Raw genomic sequence first — 24,323 nt, 5'->3', positions numbered from 1 at the left:
TATTTTTTTTTCTCAGTTACATGTAAACAAAAGATTTTAACATTTGTTTTTTAAAATTTGGAGTTCCAAATTCTCTCCCTGCATTCCCTTGCCCCTTTCAGAAAGCAAACAATTATATACAGATTATACATGTGCAGTAATGCAAAACAGTTTCATGTTTAACTGGTTTTCAAAAAGCATTTAACAGTAGAACAAAAGACAAACTTGAAGACTTTACTCAGACAAGGGGTCTCTCACACATGAAAAAATTATATGACTCCATGTACAAAATGTATAGAAATTATACAATCCAGAATCACAGAAATAACTTTACCTAATCACCTATTTAGTTTCAGTGTTAAATAAGACACAAAACAAGAAGACCTATGCTTATCTAAGGTATTGACTAATGTCATGGAAAATGAGAGGTGTAAAAGAAAAAAATGCCCTGAATATGGAGTCACAGAACCTGGATTTGACCCCCAGATCTACTACTTATCCTATGACAAAAAAAAATGATAAGATTACTCACATTAAAAGATAAAATTGCACTAATCAAAGTAATTCCTGGAACACTACAAAATATATTTTATGAAATCCACTGGAATGTGAAAGGGAATAGACTACCACCAGCATATGACCAATGGGGAACCCCAAAGTCAATAAAATATAATGAAATATGTGCTGAATTTGGAGTCAGGAAGATCTGGTTCAAATCCCTCTTTTGACACTTACTCACTAGTTGTTAAGGGTGTGTGCAGCGTCTGAAGACGCCTCTGGTGTGAGTCTGGCCGGCTCATCTGCCTTTGGTGTCTACCTGGCACACAACTCTCACTTACAAGAAGCTGGAGCATGTGCTGCAGCCACACCCCAGTGAACCATCTTGGCAGACTAAGATAGGGTAGAGGGTAACTGACCCACATAACCCTTCATTCAGTCAGGGGAGCATCTACCCCAAGCATGGGAAGACTGCCCCCAGTGCAATGGATAAGAACAATTTGTTCCAAAGGTCATGAAGGCAGCTGAAGGAGATACTATGGAGTGACTAGCTTGGTCAGACACTGAAGACACCAAGGCCATTAACTACATCCTGGGCCATCACCAGCTGTCTTGACTTTTGTCCTGCCACTGGACTATGATGACTCGAAGAGAGAGTGAGACTGATGACTTTGGGCAACTCTGCCTCACTTCAATCCAATTCACACATAAGTCAAGACATCACCCCATGATGTGATTGGTCTGCTTCAAAAATGAAAGACAAGCAACAACCACCTAGTTGTTAAGTATTTGAGTCTCTGAGAATCTCAACTTTTTTTCATGTCTCAATAAAAATAAACATTTATGAAAAGTGTCAGAACCAAATCCTTAAGTTGTACTTGTCCCCTCTTCCAATGGGCTATCTTGTCCAAAAGTCTTCCAAACTATTAGGTAAAAATGTAGATCATCTTCTACCTTCCTTCTAAGGTTAGATCAAAACCAGATAGAAATATCATCTCCCATCTGAAAAGTCCCAGGAATTCCCAACAGTGGCCTCTAGATTACAAAAACAAAACAAAGCTAGTAAAGGACCATCTCCTCTTCACAACAATCTGAACTTACTTTCAACCTAAAAATTATGATGCTTTTAAAAAATTAAAATTAAAATTAAGGACATTGAGGAGAGGAACGTGGAAGTCTGATTTATAGGGACATAATTGGTTTTTTTTTAGTAAATATACATGTTGCTTCTACTTGGAGACAACAAAGTTCCTAGACGTCTGAACCTGTCAACATCTAGTTCAGCACCGTTGGAATGTTATGAACATCTCTATCTAAAGATTATTCTAGATCCATGGCTTAGTATCCATGATCCCACCATTCTCTGAAGGTCAGTCCTATTTCTATTCATCCTGCTATCAAACCAGGAATTTACAACATTAGAGGGAGTTTCCAAATCAATGAGATCCCATACACATTTAAGCAGGGAACACCAACCGGGACAGCTCCCAGAGCACAGCTAGCACCTTGGACTCTTTTTGAGCATGATCACCCATAGAAACACAGCCCTAGCCACTCCTGCCACCATTAAGCATGATAATGCTTAATTAACTTAATTAATTAATTCTGTGATGTACTTTTAAAAGAGAAGCATGGAAAAAAATGTTTAGTCTTTCCTCCAATTCATCCTACATACAGCTGAAAGATGACTAAAATACATCAGTGTAGATGTTTCTTCCCATGATACAGAGCACAGTATATTCATTTCTGCCCATTTTTTGTGACCTATGTATACAGCTTACCTTACAGGTGCCAAATGAGATTTACCCAATGTGCTGAGGCCTTTCACGACTTTCTCTAGGTTGAAAGCATTTCCGTGGAGCACAAAAGCTGCCCATCCTTCAGTCTCACCAAGTGACTGAGTCATCATTTTCTACCAGTAAAGATTCTAGTCTTTAGTTCTTCAGAGTTAGGATGTGTTGCAATTTACCACATCCAAAATGCATATCTCTATTGCCCTTTGAATGATTTTCATTGGATACAGGAGACTGGCAGTACAACCAGTAGAATATCGGTATTTTTTAAATGAGTTCTTCCGAGGTTAAGTTAGGAGTCATTAAAAGTGCTTTGTAAGCCAAAGCAGCAGAAAAAATTACAGTGAGTCCCTCTTAGCTCCCCACTAACAAAATTCCTCCAAACAGAGCTAGAAAATTCATCAGACTTAATTTTGACTTAGAAATCTATGAAAAAGTCAAAATGAATAATTTTGTTTTATCCCAGGTCAAAATAGGAAGACAGATAAGTTTGTGTGCACTGGAAAGAGGGTCTGACAAGGACCTCAAAGCATTCCGATAGGAAAGTCTGTGTACTGGGAATGGGTACCATCTGGCAACTTTGTCACTCACTACTTAGTTGTGGATCATAGATCTGGGATAGACTAAGGAAAGAAACTTACCCAGGGTGGTATTCAGGGATAAGGAACCATAAGCAAGTCTATGAGAGCCTATGTACCAAGAGATGAAAACGTTCAGAAGCAAACATCAGTAATGTGGCTCATATCCCTGGAGCCAAGGAGGGTCTCAGTTTCAGCTTCTAACCCAGTCTGAAGCCTGCAGAGAGATAACCAGAGAAGGAAATCCCAGACCACCAGTTCCATCTTGCTGAACCAACTGATTGACAGGGGCTGAGACTAACAGAAGTCTACTGACCCAAAACCAGGTCAAAGACTTGCAAATATCAGATCGGGAGGGAAGCTGTCAGACCTGCCCTGGGTCAGACCATTTTGGAAACACTGAAAGTGTGCAGGTCACCCAACTTGAGCTGGCCCTGAGATCCTGGAGTAACACAATACTCTGTACCCCAAGAAAACACTTACATGACCAGGCCAGACTTTCCCTTCAGAAACGCTCAGAAACCTAGCCCTAACATCAAGTAAGAAGTAGTTTGGAAAAACTCAAAGTGAAGTGAAGTGTTGGGGTGGAAGAGGGGGTGAAATCCCATAGTAAAGAGCTGTTACAGTGATAGGGACACTCAAGACATAAATCTGGAGGAAGAGAATAATTTTCAAACTAATATGTGCAAAGCCTCCAAAAACAACACAAAATTTGACTAGAATTCCTGGAAGAGATGAAGCAAGAGTTTAAAAAGAAGCAGTTTAAAATTTTTTTTATAAATGAAATGAGAGTGCTAGAGGGGAACAATGAAAATTAGAGACGTGGAAGAAAAAATTGGAGAGGGAATTAACAGCATGGCACAAAAGATACAAAACTTTGATCAAGTAACAAATTCCAAATAGAATTAGAATGGACCAAATAAAAGGCAGTGAAACAAGGAGACAACAAACAATATTAAAACAAAGTCAAAAGACTAAAAAAAAAGCAAAAACATCTGACCTGGAAAACTAATCAAGGAGAAAAAATTTAAGAATCATTGCACTACTTGAATGATATTACCTAGATATCATATTTCAAAAAACTCTTAAAAGAAAACTGCCAGGATTTCTTAAAACCAAAGAACAAAGTAGAAATTCAAAGAATCCACCAGTTACCTCCTGAAACCCCAAAAAGGAAACATTCAGGAACATTTCAGACAAAACCCACAGTTGGAATCATATATGATTTAGCAGTCACTACTGTACAGAAATGGAGAATTTGAGATACAATATTCCAGAAGGCAAAGTATATATTGGCTTAACACCAAGAATAACTTACCAAACAAAACTGAATATAATTCTTCAGGGCAAAAAAAATATATTTTTAATTAAATAGGTGACTTCCAAGCATTCCTGATTAAAACATCAGAGCTTTGGAGAAACTTTGAAATTTGAACACAGAAGTGAAGAGAAACAGAGAAAGGTAAACACAGCTGTACAATAGTAAAGGACAAAACAAGGATAAATTGCTTACATTCTAATATGTGGAGGTGACACATATGTCTCTTTTGCCTTCTATTATCATCAGGGGTCAGACAGAGAGTCTAAGTAGATAGCAGGCTTGGGAGTGGTTTGGTTAGTTCCAGTTAAAATCTCACCTTCTACAAGAAACCTTTCATAATGTTCAGTAAGAGTGCCTTCCCTCTGCAGATCATCTCCAATGTATCCTGTATATATTTTGTTTGCATATAGTTGTATGCTTGTTGTCTCCCCCATGGAACTGTGAGCTTCTTGAGGACAGGAAGTTTTTTACCTTTCTTTTTATTCCCAAGTGTTTAGCATTGTGCCTGGAACACAGTAGGCACCTAATCAATGCTTGTTGATCAACCATATTAAATCCTCCTTTACATGATCCCTGCTTTGTAGTAAAAGACTATAATACCAGTGTGGTACCCACAGCAGCTGCCATGGACATGCATAGTTATTTCCAGGGTTAATAAACGCTCTTCCTCAAAGACAAAACTAAGATATTTATTCAGATACCAGAAAGTCAGTTCCACCATGGTAACAACAAAGTTTGTACACATTACTAATATAGGGAGTTACACCATTCCCAAGCCTTCCCTCTGTTAGGCCTCCCCACAAACAAGCTCCCCTAGGCAAAATTCCTCCCTCTCTCACTCACACTAGCTGCTCTGCCTCTGCTCTGTCTCACTCTCTCCCCGCTCTGCCTCATTCTCTCTCAGCTCCACCCTTCCTGCTCCTCCCATCATTGGCTCCATGTGACTCAGGCTATGAGCTGGGCCAGAGCTGAAAGCAGGTCACCTGGGCCTATTAAAGGGCAAGGCAGATCTTCAAATTCCCTTACCATTACAAGGAGGTAAGATATTCACCAATAACTCTAGCACAAAATAATAGTTTACAGTTATACAACGCTTTCATTTTGGAGGTACATGGTAAGAGAATCATTCCTATTTTATAAATGAGGAAAATGAGTCTGGCATTGTTGTCTGTGTCTAGGTCCATGTCCAATTCTCTTTCAACCTTATAATATTGTCACAACAGGAAGATTACATTTGTTCTTGGTCTTGAAGGACAGATAAGCTTAAGTTGTAGGCATATTCTGAACGACATTCTGAATCTAGGGAATGTTGTAAACAAAGGCAGGGAGATAATAAGAAATATTCTTGGAGAAGAGTAATCTAGTTTGTTCAAGCATAAATTCAGAGAAGGGGAATAGCTTGCAACATTGATCTTAACTTGAGATTCAGGAAATGTGGGTGTAAGTACCAGGTCTGGCACATATTGGCTTTGGGAATTCAAGTCATTAAGCATTTATTAAGTCTCTATAATATGTCAAGCATTATGAACCATTTTTGCACCCCTGGTAAAAATGCAACTTGATCGTAGTAAATGATTTTTTGGGATAAATAGCTATAGTCATTTTATTTAAAATTCTTAAATGACTATCAAAAATATTGGTGTAAAGTTCCCTTTCTTTCCTTTATCCCTTTGTGCTTTAGATATTGATTAGATATGTGCCATTTTTGTTGGAGGAGATATGGGAAAATTGGAACCCTAATGCACTGTTGGTGGAGTTGTGAATTGATACAATCATTCTGGAGGGCAATTGGGAACTATTCCCAAAGGGCTATAAAACCATGCATAGTCTTTGACCCAGCAATGTCACTATTAGGTCTATTTTAAAAAGACATTTAAAAAAAAAACAGAAAGGAAAAGGACCTGTATGTACAAAAATATATATAGTCACTCTTTTAGTGGTGGCAAAGAATTGGAAATTCATTGGATGCTCATCCATTGGGGAATGGCCGCACAAGTTGTATATGATTGTGATGGAATGTTATCATTCTATAAGAAATGACAAGCAAGATACTCTTAGAAAATCCTGCAACAGTTAACATAGAGTGACACAAAATGAAAAGAGCAGAACTAGGAGAACATTGTATACGGTAACAAGAATGTTGTATGATGATCAACTGAATAACTTAGCTATTCTCAGCAATACAATGATGCAAGACAATTCTGAAGGCTTTATGATGAAAAATGATATCCATCTCCAAAGAAAGAACTGATGGAATCTGAATGCAGGTCGAAGCATACTTTCAAGAATTTCTTTATTTTTCTTGGTGGTTTTTTTTTGTCTGTGTTTTCTTTCACAACATTACTTATGTGGAAATATGTTTTGCATGACTGCACATGTATAACCTATATCAAATTGCTTGCCTTCTCAATGTGGAGGGAGGGAGAGAATTTGGAACTCAAAATTTTGGGAAAAAAGAATGTTAAAGTTGTTTTTACATATAATTTGAGGAAAAAGAAAATGCTAACTTTAACTGCATTTTATAAACTTTAAAGCATTAAGGAAATAGAAAGTATTACTGGAAACATATGATGAGAAACTCTGAATGCAAAATTTAAAAGTTTTGCCTAAAATGGGTTTTGCTTAGGAAGAAAAGGGAAGAGGGATTGGGAGAAAGTAAGGAGAGGCTAAGAGAAAGAAGTGAGTGGCAATCGTTGGCTTTTTGGAGACGTTAAAGGGGGCTCCGCAGGTGGACTATCACACATTCCACCACCCTCTGTCACTAATGGTTAAAGGGGGCTTCCAAAGGGTGGGTCTTACACAGGGAGAACCAGCTCAGCATACACTCTCAAATGGCCCATAAAAATTCAAACCTCCACACTCGCAGCTGAGGGGCAAAGTTCAGCACTATTTCCTTCTCCACACAGAAAATTGAATCCATTGGAGCTGAGATCACCAAGGGAGGGTTGACAGAAAGATTCAAAGAGAGATCATGTGGGCACACGCACACATGAGTGCGGACAAGAGCTGATGTTGCAGAAAGGATGAAGAAGTAGAGGGGGAGTTGTCAGAAAGGCAGGAGGCAAAGCAGAGCTGGACGCCTAACGGTGTTATTAACCCTGTTACAAAAGCCCCGGGAGAATCCAAGAGAAAGGGGCAGGGGTATTGTCCAAAGCAGGACCGGCCCAAACGTCCGCACCTTCCTTCCCCGACCCAGCCTCTTCCCTCACCCTGAAGCCATAATCCTCATCCTCACCCCGAGATAATTCTCCCTCTCCTCCTCTATCTCCTCAGAGCCCAGATCCGACATGACTCCAACACCACCACCACAGTCCTGCCTCCTGCGGGTTTAGTCCCTGCTGACCGACACTCTTCTGTTAACAGTCACCTCGCCGTGAGGATGAGGAGGCTCGCGCCTTCACCCCGGGGCTAGGCACCCCCTAAACCTCTGGATCTCCTTTCCTGGGGAGGGGAAGAGAGTGCTTGTAGTGAGAGGTGAGAAGAGGCGTGGCCAAAACCGAGGGGTTGAAAGAGAACAATGGATACACAAAGTGGGGGAGGAAAGGGAGTGTGGTTGGCTGGGAGAAGGAGGCAGTGATGGAAACACAGCGGTTGCCATGGCAACGGAGACAGGTCTTATTTTCCTGACTGCCCCAAAGGAAGCCAAATAGGGAGGGAAGTGGACAGCGCAAAGAAAGAATCGAAAACCTGTGTAGACTCAGAAACAGAACGGATTCTTGGAGGTGGATACCGAGACTTGTCTTGACTCCCCCCGAAACTATTGTAAACTCCCTCCCAGACCAACAACAGATTTGGGGCAGCCCTAGTTATTAGGAAATTGTTCTTACATGGAGCCTAAATCTGCCTCTGTAACTTCCATCCACGATTCCAGGTTCTGCTCTCCAGAATCAAGCAAAACAAATCTAACCTGTTTTCCACATAAGACAACCCTTCAAAATACTTAAAAGACATTTATCATGGTACCTCCAAATATTCTATTCTCCAGACCAAACAGCCCTAGTCCCTAAATCCCTAGTGCATCCTATATAACATAGTCTCCAGTTCTGTCACTTGACTGCTCTACCTTTGTATGCTCTCATTTGTCAATGTTCATCCTAATATTTGGAACCTAAAATAAAAGACAATAATCTACATGTATTTTGAGCAGGACAGAATTTTACTTTTCTGGTTCTGAACACTAATTTTTTTCATGTAAATAGTATTTTATTTTAATTATTAATAATTAGGTATAATAACTAATTTTATTATTATTAATTATAAAGACAACTTTCAATATTCACTTTTTATTAGATTTTCAGTTCCAAATTTTTTTCCTCCCTCCCCTGCCAGCTCCTCAAGACAGCAAGCCGCTGGATATAGTAGGTTATACATGTTCAATCATCTAAAACATTTCCACATTAGTTATCTTGTACAAGAAGAAACAGAACAAAAGAGGAGAAAAAACATGGGGAAAAATAAAGTAGAAATAGCATGTGTTGATCTGCATCCAGGTTCCATCAGTTCTTGCTCTGGATGTGGATAACATTTTCCTTCATGAGTCTTTTGGAATTGTATTTGATCATTATATTGCTGAGAAGAGCTAAATCAGTCATAGTTGATCATCAAAAATTTTGCTTACTGTGTTTAATGCTGAACACTATTTATAAATACTAATTATGGTGCATATGGAATCTCATTTTCCAATTTTCCAATTCCAGATCTCCAAATTCAAAGTACTCTATGGGTCCAAATCCACTCAGAACAATAGCTTATAATTCCTCAGTAAGGTATTTACTTTTTTCCTTACCTAGAAAACAGAATTTTTTCAGAGCAAAATTACTTAATGAATTTGCCTAGAAAGATCTACAAAAGAACATTCCCCTCCTAAACCTATGGTACACAAATATACACATCATCAGTGGGGAAAGTGATCATGCATTCATATGATTGTACACATGGGGCATATATGTGCAGGGCAACTCAAACCTCCTACAGTGTAGGACCCCTGACACCTTCTGATGGTATCACTACACTTCTGTCACTAGGTCAGCTCCTTTCTAGGCATGCCATCTCTATTGGACTCTCTGGGTCTGTTCTGTTCCTGACAATGATGGGGTGCTTGGGTGCTTGTGCTTGGACCCCAATTCTAAGATCACATTTCTCCCTGGCTTCAAAAGACTATCCCTGACAGTTTTCTCCCCAGCCCAGGGACACCACGCCTAGCAATAACTCATGAGTGAGCCTCACTAATGCAAATCTACCTTTCCTCACAATTACTCATGGGTGGGCCCCCAGTAAAACAAACTATCTTTCCCCATCACAAGCACAAGCTGATCTCTGAAGAAATTAAAACAGGACTATCTTGTAACCACAAACTTATCATGTATTGATTCCCAAAGTTATTGTATTCAATCCAGGGGTCAAGCTATACACATCAACTCTCAAAGCTATATTGCTACAGACATAATAGACCAAAAAATACACCCCGAGAAACCAGGTTTCCGGTAGTGAATGGCATCTGTGACCAAGGTTGTAAGTTATCACCTAATTAGCATTTTTGCCAGATAATTCACTATTTTTCCTATATAAGCTTTAGCATCATTCCTGTTAAGCTGCAAGTTCCTTAAGGAGCTCTGCCTGCTATATTGGCTTTACAATAAACCTTTGCCAACTTGACTTGAAGAATGCTTGAGTGAGTGAATTCATTCTAGATGACCCTCTCCTGTATTTCAGTCTTCAAGAGATCCTTGAATCTCTCAACCCACCCTTAAAGTGCGTCGTCTGGACATAGCATCTCTTCTCTCATAGATTCTCTTGGTCTCACGACACAGTTTTTACTTTATAAGCTTTACCGGTGTGCCTTAGTGCTACTGTCGCATGGGCTCATCTCCTCAGGGTCAGCCAAACCAATTCAGCTTTAATCAGGTGAAATGAGGTCCCTAAGGAATGTCTCCCTAAGAATTGGCTGACAGCTCTTACCAGTCTAAGATTGTCTCCCCATAGCAAACCATTTATCAGAGTAGGAAATCCCAGCCTCCCATTAAAGATAACAATCTAATTTAGAGTTCTGACAATCATATATTCACAAAATCCTCTCAGGTTTTGTGGTGAAGAAATTTAAGCCAGAACAAAAGGTAAGCTGAGGAGACCCACTTAGTTCAAATTCCTGCCTTTATTATGCAAATCTGTCAGCCGAAAAGCCTAAGTGCTTTGAAGCTCTTGGTGTTCCTACTTATATTAGTATAGCCTAAATCACATTAGCTTTTGTTGGTTGCCATAACAAATTGTTGGTTTCTATTGGAATTGCAGTCGAAGAAAAGCCCTGTCTTTTTCCTCAAGAATTATTCTCTGTTCACATTTCTTTTATCTTGTACTGGTGCACTATTTCTATTGAGATTCTTGAACTTTTGTTCCCCCAGATGAATTTTTAAAATCATTTTTTTCTGGCTCTATAAAGTAATCATTTAGCAGTTTATTTTATGGCCTGACAAAGAAAACTCACTTGGGTTGTATTGATGTTTTTACTATATGTGCATGGCCCAATAATGAACAATTAGTATCTATCCATTTATTTAGGAATAATTTGTTCAGTTTGGTCATATCCAACTCCTCATGACCCCATTTGGGGTTTTCTTGGCAAAGACACTGCTCATTGTACAGATGAGGAAACTGACACTAACAGTATTAAGTGACTTGCCCAGAGTCCACTGCTAGTGTCTGAGGCCAGATTTGAACTCAGGATGATGAGTCTTCCTGACTCATGGCCCTATATCTACTTTACTACTTATCTGCCTTGGAATGGTTGCATTCATATTCCTTTGTTATCTTGGATTTCCAAGTGTTATAGACATTCTGTCATTCTTTTGAATGGAGTTTTTCTCTTTGAATTTTCCTGCTATAGTGAGAATAACTTTGCTAACATAACCTAAATAATGCTATTGCATTTTTAAACTTCCATTTTGTGATTGGATGAATTACATAAAGTTTTTTTTGTTTCTAAAACAAATGTTTGTGTGGTATAACTTGGTAAATAACATGGACCCATGATCATCAGTATCTGGAACTTGTGGATGAGGAACCTGCCTCCATTAGTGAAAGCTGGCACCTCTTTATTATTTACCGTCTTAGATGGTAGCCTTAGCTTAGTTTCCGCACTATAAGGTTCTGCACTGTAGAACCTGTTCCCAGTGTTCAGAGACCTTGTTCATCTCATTATGCCAATGTGTACTGAAAAAAATGATCCACTATGATTTTTTTTGTGGGGGGAGCAGGAATGATTTCATGATCAGGATTCAGTTTAATGCATTTTTTGCGTTTGGTCTTTTTGGAGTAATTGTGGATATATATGTGAGGAAAAGCAGGAAGATGGACTGAACTGCTTTGTCCTACTCCATCATCTTGGCTGAAAAATGTAAACTTCTTGAGGATAGTGTCCTTTTATCCCTAGCAATGAACACAGAGCAATGCACGTAGTAGATTTTTAATAAATGCTTATTAATTTGAATTGAATGAATTCTTTGTAGGATTTTACAAATAAGTTTATACCCAAAACTGATATTGCCTTTGGCTTCTACGTTTCGCCATTTGGCAAAGAAACCATGTGTTGGCCATCCAAGGTGATTTCCAGGTATATTTACAGGAAAAGAACTGCCATGGGAAGTGTTGATCATCTGTGATATCAATGTCACTTCCCGTTTTTCATTATCAACATTTTATTCACCATAGGGCAGGTTGGAACTACTAATTTCATACCTTGGTTTTTTTTTTTTTATGTGTATTTCTTATGCCATAATAAAATCAGATGGTACAGAGACAACAAATTTAGAAATGACTCCCAGTCTTTTCCTATTCGTTTATATATAATCAACTGTGTGTGTGTATTCATAATTCATCAATGTGATGATGTGGTATTTTCTTTTTAGTCTTTGACTTCTTACATTTATAATTCCTGAATCATATTTTTCAATATATTTTTCACAGTCCTCCTCTCTGCCCATTTTTGCATCAAAGTCATTGAGTATTAGTTAATTTAATTTGGGATATCTAATCGAATTCTTTGGAGAATTTCTCTACCATCTCATCTCATGTATAAACTATAATTACTTTCATAGTAGTCTTTTTATAAATGCTTATCATGAGCATTTCAGTATAAGGTGATGAAATATCCAATACCCTCTTTGTAACTTAAAAGGTGACTTGTTTCTCCAAGGAGAACCTATGAATCATCTTTCCATTAATCACATCTTTTGTCTTCTAGTTTCATTTTGTAGCAAAAATATAAATAATTATAGATCTCAATTCCTCTAAGAGCACCCTCTGTCCCTTCTCCTTTCACCCTGCCACCACCACTGCAGAAACCAAAAGGGGCTACATAGGACTGGGGTCTATTTTGCATTTTTCCTTGTTTTGTGTGTTGCAAGGACCAAAGAATTCACACTGAGTACTCAGTCTACTGGGGATTTCAATAAATGTTTTCAAAAAGAAACCTTAGTTTATATTCTGGGCTCCATGCAGACATCTTAACAATTATTCCCTTACTTTTGCTAATTGTAAAATAAATACATCTCTAACAGATGATGACTTGGTTCTCTCTTGAGAGCCCTTTATTGCTGTCTTAGGTCCTCTTTACATCATTCAGCTCATTCTCTGACTCCCCTGCTGCAAAGGAAGGTAAATTTTGATGGCCAGAAGCTGCCCAGTTAACTTGGGGTATGCTGGCTAGATTGCTAGATTTCTTTCTTTCTGTTTTCCTTCCTTCCTTTTTATCGTTCTTTCTTTCTTTCTCTCTTTATTTCTTTTTCTTTCTTTCTTTCTTTCTTTCCTCTTAAACCTTAAACCCAGTTCACTCTAAAGCTACTACAATGGACCATTTAGTCCTCACCCAAACTCTACTTAATGGCTGTATTTTGGGCCCTCCTGGCTTAGAGTACATGTCAGTGCTAACTATTTCTCTTTGTAACAGCAACCCTGAGGGTCTTCCCCTCCCAGCTTGATTTCTTTTTTTTTCTAATTAAAGGGGTCATCCCTTGACTCACTTCTTAAAGAGGCCTATTCACTGAATGGGCATTACCTCACTCTAAGTGAGTATCTGAAAAGGCCTTAGCCTAAAAGGGCCATGGTCTCTCATTGCATCTTGGGCCATCTCCAGTCATCCTGATGAATATCTGGCCACTGGACCTAGATGGCTCTGGAGGACAAAGTAAGTCTGGTGACCTTGCACAGCCCTCCCTCACTCAAATCAAAGTCAACTGCAAATCATGTCATCATTTCCCTGATGTCATGGTCCTCTTCAAAAATGAAGGACAAACACAACAATATCTGTATGTTCTATGAAATAGAATGTATAATTTCTAATTAAAAACAAATGAAAAAATTCTTTGGAAACAAATCCCACATTTTACAGAAACAATGCAAGTGTTTGTAATGTATTAAGTTTTAATTTTTAAAAGCAAACTAACCATCTTGCCTTTTAAATTCTTTTGTTCTCTTTCAGAAGAAGCTTAATTGTGAGAATTTGGAATTCTCTCACATCTTTGGAGAATATCTTAGGATCTTTCATTTCTGGCTATCTTTTGTAGTACATGGTATCATCATTACTTCATTTGAGATATTGTGTTTTCTCCTTCTCATTGAACATACAGAGTTCCATGAAATATAAATCACCCAGGGTAACCCTTTGTAAGGTTATTGTTTACTTCATTTCACCATCAAGATTCCCTTTTCTGATTCTTGATTCAGTTCATACCTATTAACCATCAGTTACCCTCAAGTCTCTGTCCTAAGTCTTTTTCCTTCCATGATATGACATTCCCTCCTTGATGATATCTTAGTTCCTAAGGGTTCAGTTATTACCTCTATTCATATAACTCTATGCTTGCTCCCAAGCTTTCTAACATGATATTTTCAGCAATGTTGTCAGATGCCTTCAGTGAAAACAAAAATGACATCATAAGCCACCACACGGACAGAAATACAACTTGAAAAGACTACAAGCCAAAACTAATGTGGAGGGAGAGTTGGTATGTGACTTTTTTTCCACAAATGACTGTGCACTCAGTGCAGCCTCTGAAACTGAGATGCAGCAAAGTGTGGATCAATTCTCTGCTGCTTCTGCTAATTTTAGCCTAACAATTAACACTAAGAGAACATAGGTGCTCCATCAGCCAACACCACACCATTCATACATGGAACCATCAGTTACAGCAAATGGAGAAGTTTTGAATACTGTGGATAAGTTCACTTACCTTTTCAGTATACTTCCTATGGATGTACACATTGATAATGAGGTTGAGGCACATATTGCCAGAACAAACTCAGTATGTGGAAGGTTCCAAAGGAAATTGTGGGAGAGAAGAGATATTAGACTGAATTAGACTACCAAACTGAAGGTCTACAGAGCTGTTGTTCTGACTTCATTGTTGTACAATTGTGAAACCTGGAAAATATACCAGTCCCATGCCAAGAAACTAAATTGCTTCCATAGGAAGATTCGGAAGATCACCTAGCAGGATAAGATAAAAGACACTGAGGTTCTTCCTCAAATTAAACTGACAAGCATTCAAACTCAACTGTAGAGAGCACAACTCCAATGGGCTGGCCATGTTGTTCAAATGACAAACATACACTTGCCAAAAAGACTATTTTATGGAGACAGGACAAGCACTCGCATGGTGGTCAGAAGAAGCAATACAAGTGATATACTCTGAAAGTCTCTCTTAAGAACTTTTGAATTGATTGTGGAACATGGGAGACTGGTACAAGACCACTCAGCATGGTTTGCCCTCATCAGAGAAATTGTTGTGCTGTATTAGCAGTGTAGAATGGCGGTAGCTCAAAAAAAAACATGAAATGTGCAAATTTTGAGAATCTACCCCAAATGCTCACATGAACTAGTAGAGCATTCCAAGCTCATTGGTCTGATCAGCTTTAGTCAGATGGATTATAACTTGACTCTAACAATGATGTCATTTTGGTCCTCTTCCAGAACCAAGGACATCAACTACCACCAACCTTCTTATCTTTTCAGTCTCCTTACCCTTCCACAGGCTCTAACCTCCAGCTATATTGGTCTGCTTAAATTACTTAAAAACAACACTCCATCTCCTTAAACCATATCTTTTTGTTGACTGATCCCCCATGCCTACAATGCTGTCTTTCCTCACCTCCACTTCTGGGCTCCACTGGCTTCCTTCAAGACTCAGCTCAAATCCCACCCTCTACAAGGTATCTCTCCTGTTCCCTCTCTTCTCCCCACCACTGATGGTATCTACATTCTGGAGTTTCTATTAAGTCCCATTAGTGAAAATAACAAATATTTTTAAATGGTCACATCATTCAAATTCACACTATGTATTCCACTGGGCTAGAACCAATTGTCATATTTTATATAATTATAACTTTGAATATTATGAATTTGAATACATTTGACTTCTTCAGGGGATTCATTATTTTCACTAAGTGGGACCTAGCTGTACTTCCTATTTATGCTGTATATATTTTACATGTACATATATGTTCACAAGTTGTCTGTTCCATTAAAATATGAGCTCCTTGAGAGCAGGAGTCATGTTTTTGCCTTTCTTTGTGGAGTCAACACTTAACACAATACCTAGCACATAATAAGGACTTAATAAATATTGACTGATAGTGGTTTTCCATAGCATTATACACACAGTACATATGGCTTTCCCCTGTTCACTTGCAGACTTCTCAAGATGTCCTTCAAAAGCAAATGGAAGGATTTTAAACAGATAAGTGATAGAGCTTCAGCTAGTGTTTTATCATTGAAAATTAGGGAAACAACCAAAAAGAATAAGGAGAAACAAATTTGCTTCCTTTGTTATAACTGACCTTCCACCCCTAGGTCTTTTGACTTTTCTTTATTCATCATCATTAGTTCACTCTATGTCTGGCAGGCAACTCTAAGAACATGTGAGGAGGGCATATATGTAAAGCATAACCAAATATTCATTGTGTCGCTTACTATTGTGTGGTTGCTGCTGTTGTTGTGTTTGCTCTTTGTTCTCAAAGAGGACTTATTAGTAAAGCCAGTAAGGATAGCCTAGCTGATATATCTTGATTTACTAAAGTGATTTTCCAGTTTCCCCTCCTTGCCCACAAGCCCTAAGTATATAGCATTTCTCATGTGCAGTGATCTTCCCATAGCTCTCATAGTCTTAGTACTAAGTAAAAACTGTATTATCCATCTGCTTCTAAGAAGATGTACAGTGGCATGGACTTGAGGTTCAGGGCATAACAAATTGCATGATTGTAAACTCTTTGAGCTCAGGTATTGCCCAATTATTCTTTATGTTTCCCACAGAAATAGGGAGGAACCAGGGGCAACTAGGTGGCACAGTAGACAGAACACTGGCCCTGGAGTCAGGAGGACCCAAATTCAAATCTGACCTCAGACACTTACTAGCTGTGTGATACTGGTCAAGTCACCTAACCTCAGTTGCCTTGCAAAAAAAAAAAAAAGGAAATAGAGAAGAACTGAGAACTCTTAACCCATCTCCTCATTAAAATGTCTACCAATCAGGATTGCTTTATATTTGGAAAAGAAAGTCTAAATGATACAGTGTCAAGCCAATTAGAAGGAAAACACATGTAGGTTTAAAGGACTCTATTCACTCATGGTCTTTGGTCATTGAGACCATTGAGAGAGTGCACTGACCCAATTTATTAATTACTTCCAGTCTACCTAATAAATTAATCATGCTTAGAAACTTCCTAATACTGAACTATCCTTACATCCCTGATATAAATTCAACTTAATCATAATGAATATTTCATGTATATATTGATGTAGTTTATTTGATAGGCATTTGTTGAAAATTTTTCAATTGGTATTCATTAATGAAAATGGTCTATTGAGAAGCACTGAAGGGGTTGCTAGTGGAAAAAGTTTAAGAAATCTATAGTTCTCTTCTATATTTTATCCTTCCTTGGTATTAGATATTAGAACTAATACCTATTAAAAAGATTCGGGGAGGTGGAGCCAAGATGGCAGAGTAACAGCACAGACTTTCTGCAGGAAAAAAAAAAAAAAGCTGCAGAACCCACAGAATGACAGAGAGAAGCAAATCTCCAGCCCCAGATAGCCTGGAAGGCCACTGGGAAGTTTGTATCACACCATACTGGGAATAAAGCACAGTCCAATGTGGGCTGTGTGTACACAGAGGGGACCTGAGCAGGCCTTGGGGGGACTGAATTTCTCACACCTGTGGTGGTTTTCAGACTTCATGACCCCAAAACGCTGAGGACAAATTGGAAGGTCAGTGGGGGGATGGAGCAGCTGACAGCACACTCCCCACCTCCACTGGAATCAGAGAACTACCTTAACAAAGCACTCAAAAGTCAAGTAAATGGCTGGGGAAATGAGCAAAAACTGGAAAAAGAATCAGACTGAAGAATCTTACTTTGGTGACAAGGAAGACCAAAGCATGCAAACAGAAGAAAACAAAGTCAAAGTTCCTCCATCCAAAACCTCTAAGAAAAATATGAATTGGTCTCAGGCCATAGAAGAGTTCAAAGGGATTTTGAAAATCAAGTAAAAGACATAGAGGAAAAATTGGGAAGAGAAATGAGAGTGGTGCAAGAAAATCATGAAAAATGAGTCAACTGCTTTCCAAAGGAAACCCAAAAAAAGTACTGAAGAAAATAATACCATTAAAAATAGGCTAGCTCAACTGGCAAAAGAGATTCAAAAAGTCAATGAGGAGAATGCCCTAAAAAGCAAAACTGGTCAGGTGGAAAAGGAGATCCAAAAGCTCACTGAAGAAAATAATTCTTTAAAGATTGGAATGGAGCAGATAGAAGCTAATGACTTCATGAAAAATCAAGAAATTATAAAACAAAACTAAAGGAATGAAAAATAGCAAACAATGTGAAATATATCTTGGAAAAACAACTGACCTGGAAAATAAATCCAAGAGAGACAATCTAAAAATTATGGGACTACCTGAAAGCCATGATTTAAAAAAGAGCCTAGACATCATCTTCCATGAAATTATCAAGGAAAACTGCCCTGATATTCTAGAACCAGAGGATAAAATAAATATTGAAAGAATCCACTGATCACCTCCTGAAAGAGATCTGAAAAGAAAAACTTCTAGGAATATTGTAGCCAAATTCCAGAGTTCCCAGGTCAAGGAGAGAATATTGCAAGCAGCTAGAAAGAAACAATTTGAGTATTGTAGAAATACAATCAGGATAACACAAGATCTAACAGCTTCTACATTAAGGGATCCAAGGGCTTGGAATATGATATTCCAGAAGTCAAAGGAGCTAAGATTAAAACCAAGAATCACCTACCCAGCAAAACTGAGTATAGTACTTCAGGGGGGAAAATGGTCATTCAATGAAATACAGGACTTTCAAGCATTCTTGATGGAAAGACCAGAGCTGAATAGAAAATTTGACTTTCAAACACAAGAATCAAGAGAAGCATGAAAAGGTAAACAGGAAAGAGAAATCATAGGAGACTTACCAAAGTTGAACTGTTTACATTCCTACATGAAAAGATAATATTTGTAACTCTTGAGATTTTTCTAAGTATTTGGGTAGTTAGAAGGATTATATACATATAGACAGGGCACAGGGTGAGTTGAATAGGAAGGAATATCTAAAAAAATAAAATTAAGGGGTGAGAGGGAAATAAATTGAAAGTAGAAAGGGAGAAGAAATGGGGGGCAGGATAGGATGGAGGGAAATATACTTAATCTTTCACAACATGACTTTTATGGAACTTTTGTTTCTCAGTGGGGATGGGTGAGGAAGAAGGAAGGGAGAGGAGTTGGAACTCAAAGTTTCAAAAACAAATGTTAAAAATTGTTTTTACATGCAGCTGGGAAATAAGAAATACAGATAATGGGGTATAGAAATCTATCTTGCCCTACAAGAAAATAGAGGAGATGGGAATAAGGGAAGAGAGGGGTGTGATAGAAGGGAGGGAAGTTGGGGGAAGGGGTAATCAGAATGCACAATGTTTTGGGGTAAGGGGAGGGGAGAGATGAGGAGAAAATTTGGAACTCAAAATCTTGTGGAAATGAATGTTGAAAACTAAAAATAAATAAATAAATTTTAAAATTTTAAGAAAAGATTCTGGTAGGGTGCTTTCCTTCTACATTTTTGAGCATAATGTATATTCTATGGATACTAATAGTTCTTTATTTTCAAAATTCTCTTGTGAATCCATAGGGAATAGGAATTTTCTCTTTAGTATTTCCCTTAGAGCTGGTTCTATGACCTTTTCTGAGAATGAATTATTTAATATCTCTATTTGGTCTTCTGTCAGCATTGGTATTTCACATTTTTGAATGTATTCCTCTATTTCTTTCGTGTTTTCAGTTTTCTTAGCATATAACAGTATATAATAGATTCTGATTTTTTTATATATTCTTGTTTTGCTGTGATTTCACCTTCCTCCTTTGTAATATTTGATTTCCTCCTCTCTTCTCTTTTATCAGATTGACTAAAGGTTTATCTATTTTATTATTCTTTTCAAAGAACCAACTTTGTTTTATTTATCATTTCTATAGTTTTTTCCAGTTTATTTATTTCTTCTCCATTTTTTAATATATCATTTGTGCTTACTTTAGTTTTACTTATTGATACTCTAATTTTTAAAATTCACATCCATGTCATTAATCCTCTCTTTTTCTATTTTGTTAATAGATGAATGTAGGGACATGATTTTCTCCTGAGTGTGACTTTAGCTACATCCCAGACACTTGGATCTGTTGTTTCACCATTATCACTTCCTGTCACATAATTTTCTTTAACCCACTCATTATTTAAGATTTCATCATAAAGCTTCTATTTAGTGCTGTGTCTTTTGATTGGAGTCCCTGAACCAATTACTACTTTTACTGTATAACATAAGGTGCATTTACCATGTTTTCCTTTTTACATTTGTTTGTAATTTCTCTGTGTTTAATATGTGGTCAGTTTTTTTTTTAAGTTTCATGTGGCTTGATACATAGTAAATTTATTTTTAGTCTCCAATTTTTGCTATATGTATTTTTTTATTTTTTATTGTTGTCTTTGTCATTCAATTTTACTTCCAAATCCTCTCCCTTCCTTCTGTCCCTACCCCACCCATTGAGAAAGCAAGAAAAGTTAAATCCATTAAAAATATGTATAGACATGCAAAACAAATGTACTCATTAGCCATATTCCAATGGACAAAAGCAAGAAAAAAGAAGAAAATATGTTTCTCTCTGCACTCTGCATCCATCAGTTCTCTTTCTAGCTGTGGATGAATGTTTCATCATTTGTCCTTTAGAAATGTACATCATTGTGTTCATCAAAGATACTGTCTTACTGGGTTAATTATCTTTACAATATTTTTGTTCTGGATAGATTTTGTTCTGGATAAATTTCCTGATTCTGCTCACTTCATTTTTCAGCAGTTCACACAACTCTTCCCAGGATTTTAAAAACCTATCTCCTTCATCACTTTTTATAGCACCATAGTGTTGCATCATATTCTCATATTGTAATTTGTTTTATCATTCCACAATAGATGAACATCCTCAATTTTCAGTGCTTTGTTACCACAAAAAGAGCTGCTATTAATATTTGTAACATATAGGCATTCTTTCCTTGTACATATAGGCATTCTTTCCTTGATCTCTTTAGAGTATAGACTATTAGCAGGATCACCAGCTCAAAAGGTATAATCAGTTTAATAGTTTTTTGGTTATAGTTTCAAATTGCTTTGCAGAGTGGTTTGACTCGTTCACAACTCCACCATCAGTATATTAGTGTGTCTAGGGGTCATCTCCAATCATCCTGATTTATATCTTGCCATTGGACCCAGATGGTTCCAGAGGAGAATGTGAGGGTGGTGACTTTACATAGCCCTCCCTTACTTAAGTCATTAAGTCATGCATCATCTTCCTGATGTCACGGTCCTCTTCAAGAACAAAGGACAGAAAATAACAATGAACTTATTTTCCCACATCCTCTCCAGCATTTGTTATCTTCCTTTTTGTTATCTTAGCCAAACTGATGGATGTGAGGTGGTAATTAAGAGTTTATTTATTTGCATTTCTCTAATTATTAATAACTTAGTGCATTTTTAAAGTTTGGATACTGATGGCTTTGATTTCTTCCTGAAAAACTGCTGATTCATATCTTTTAGCCATTTATCAATTGGAGAGTGGCTCTTATTTTTATAAATTTGATTCATTACCCTTTATACTTTAGAAATGAGCCATTTATAGAGATTTGCTGCAAATACTTCCTGTTTATTGCTTTTCTTTTATTTTTAGCTACATTGGTTTTATTTGTACCTAAAAATATTTAGTTTTATCCAATCAAAATTATCCATTTTGCCTTCTGTAAACCTCTTTATCTCTTGTTTTATCATGAATTCTTGCCCATCCACAGATCTGACAAGTGATTTCTTTCACACTCTCCTAATTTGCTTCTAATATCTCCCTTTAAGTCTAAGTTGCGGAGAGAGTGGGAAGCTGTATTTATTTTATGAAGTTTGGGGGCCACACTTGAGAACCTGGAGGGCCGCAAGTGGCCTTGTGGCCAAAGATTCCCCATCCCTGGTTTAAAGCATGCACCTCTTTTTGAGCTTCTTTTGGTTTACAGTGGGAAATGTTAGTCTATGCCTAGTTTCTGCCAGACCATACTACCTTCCAGTTCTCCCAATATCTTTTATCAAATAGTGTGTTCTTACTCCTATAAGTGGGATCTGTGAGTATATCAAACACTAGGTTACTATGGTTTTTTGCTTATGTATATTGTATGTCTAATATGTTCCTCTAATCAACCTCTCTGTTCTAGCCCTGTACCAAATTGTTTTGCCGATTACAGCTTTGTATTATAGCTTGAGATCTAGTACTGCTAATCCCCTTTCTTCCCTCTTTTTGTTTTTTAAACATATTTCTTGTAAGCAATGGATTATCAGTTTTATTTTATTATCCAACCTGCCACTGTTTTTCATTTTATTGGTTTATTTAATCCACTCACATTTAAAGTTATGTTGAGTTTATGTCTTTGTGAAATTGAAAATTGACTTTTAATTCCACTTTGGTTAAGACTTAAACAAACTAGATTTAATCTTACCCCTTGTTATTACTTACCCTTGCAAGTTTACTCAGGCAATCTCAAGTCATTTGGGCCACAATTTTATTCCTGTGACTTGTGTTTTCACCCATATCTTTTGATTTGTACCTCCACCCTTGTGCCTAGTAATCCTGTTCTATATCTTACCACTGGACCCAGATGGCTCTGGAGGAGAAAGTGAGGCTGGTAATTTTGCACAACCCTCCGTCACTTAAATCCAATTCACTTTTATGTCATGGCATCACCTCCCTGATGTCATGGTCCTCTTTGAGAAAGAAGGACAAACAATGTCAACAACACCCTTGTAATATCACCCATCTCCCATATTCCAGAGAAATTTGTTTAATAGAAAGGTCAGTCTGATTCAATTTAAGCTATCATGGCAAATCCCAAATTCCCCAACTCACGTCTTAAATTTGTAGTTAAAGCAGTTGCAAAAGGAGAGGTCCAGATGTTGCAATAACAATCTAATGTGAGAGGTTTTTACTTTCTAGCCTATCAGAAGATACATGTATGCTGCTCAAGATTTTGCTTTGTTGTCTCTAAACAATTTACATAGTCACAACAATATTGTAAATGTAATCAACTCTATCAGCCCTCATTCAGCGTCTTTGATCATTGAGAGGCCACTAACGCTGTTTGTTGGCGATTACTAGCCTTGTTCATAAATGGATCATGCTTAAAACTTTGTCTTTCAGAACTTCTCTCCAGTTGGCAATCACAAAAGGCCTCAAGTGTGGGACTCCAATCCCCCAAGCATGACCCTTCAGAAGAACTCCCTAGTTGATTTCCCTGAGCAACTTCTCTTTGAGGGACTGCTTCCAGAGGTTGAACTTACCCTCTGATTTGATCAAAATTCAGACCTGGGAATAGGGTTAAGGGAGTAGATAGGTTTTCCTGCTCGGTGGTAGAGAACCTGGAAAGACCTGGGTGTAAATTCCAGGTAGTCTTTACAAAGATTAGAGAATAAGTAAGCCTCCCTCACATTTCCCACTCTTCACTTCCCTCACCCCCACACCTCCACACCCCAGTAGGATCGATGAAAAAGATGGTTTTTAAGAGAATCTTAAGATCCAGAGATTGTTCACAAAGCAAAAGTAAAGTCTAGAGGGCTTAAATTCATGAGAATATAGCTGTTATAACTACTAACCAATCCCAAATTAGGCCTGAGAAAAGGAATCTCAATTATCACAAATTAAAGTCTTTGGTATTGTCTATGTGTGTGAAAAGAGCCAGAGGGGTGAATTTGCCCAATGGTTCCTCCTTTCAGAACAGACTTAATTCTTAAATTGCAGAGGGTTAAGAAGGAGGACTTTGCCAGTAAGTGCTTCTGTGTATCTATTTATGTTTTTGTGTCCCAGCATCAGCAAGCCTTCATTTGTCTGACTATCTTGTGTCAGTATTCAGATTGTCAGTCTCTGAGCTTGCTCTTACACCAACATTCTTGTACATAAATTGGCCACAGATCCTGGTACTGTGATTAGTGGCAACCACCCCAAGACTGTCCTAAGCATAACACTGTGGTTGCAGTCTTCATAGCAAAGGCTATTAATTGGAAAACCATGGACCACCAGGAGAAACTCCCTTGTTAAAAGCTTCCTGGGGTTTCATTTAGATTGATAAACTGAGGATCAGATCCCCACTTGGCCAACTTGACTAAGCCTCAGTAGAAAGCATGGACTGAAGAGTTCAGTCAAACCACGTGACCCCTTGGACCAGGGCACCCAGGGTAAGATTAGCAATTTAGATCAGATCTCTAATGGCTTAAATCTCACTTTTACAGTGAGTTTCACTTTCATTTCTACAGGAAAACAAGAGCACTTAGTTCTATTTTTCTAGCCACAGAACAATCTCAGAGACTACATCTGTGTAGTCTGTCTGTAAAATATCCACTGGCTTATGTTCTCTGACATCTCTGTTTAGCCTATGGGCTTTTCCTTAGATATAAACTGGGTACCCAGAAAAGGACTTAACCTATTGACAGCTACTTGTATGTTGAGGAAGTCTGGCACTGTGAGTCCTGTTGTAGAAAGTGAGGGTCAATAGGGGATCCCTACATCATCCCTGGAGGGATCTCCTTATGCCAGA

General features: G+C 37.9%; 1 protein-coding gene across 1 annotated transcript in view; it reads right to left on the bottom strand.

Moving 5' to 3' along the window:
- RSPH1 (radial spoke head component 1) overlaps positions 1-7,745 on the bottom strand; it is a 47,203-nt gene extending 39,458 nt beyond the window's left edge. The window contains exon 1 of the mRNA XM_072615096.1: positions 7,405-7,745. Coding sequence (XP_072471197.1) covers positions 7,405-7,458 — 54 coding nt within the window. The 5' untranslated portion in view covers positions 7,459-7,745. The remainder of the gene's footprint in view (positions 1-7,404) is intronic.
- Positions 7,746-24,323: the final 16,578 nt, after the last annotated feature.

This window comes from Notamacropus eugenii, chromosome 5 (genome assembly GCF_028372415.1).
Source record: "Notamacropus eugenii isolate mMacEug1 chromosome 5, mMacEug1.pri_v2, whole genome shotgun sequence".
Classification (NCBI taxonomy): Eukaryota; Metazoa; Chordata; class Mammalia; order Diprotodontia; family Macropodidae; genus Notamacropus; species Notamacropus eugenii.
This window is presented reverse-complemented; position numbering and strand designations above follow the sequence as displayed.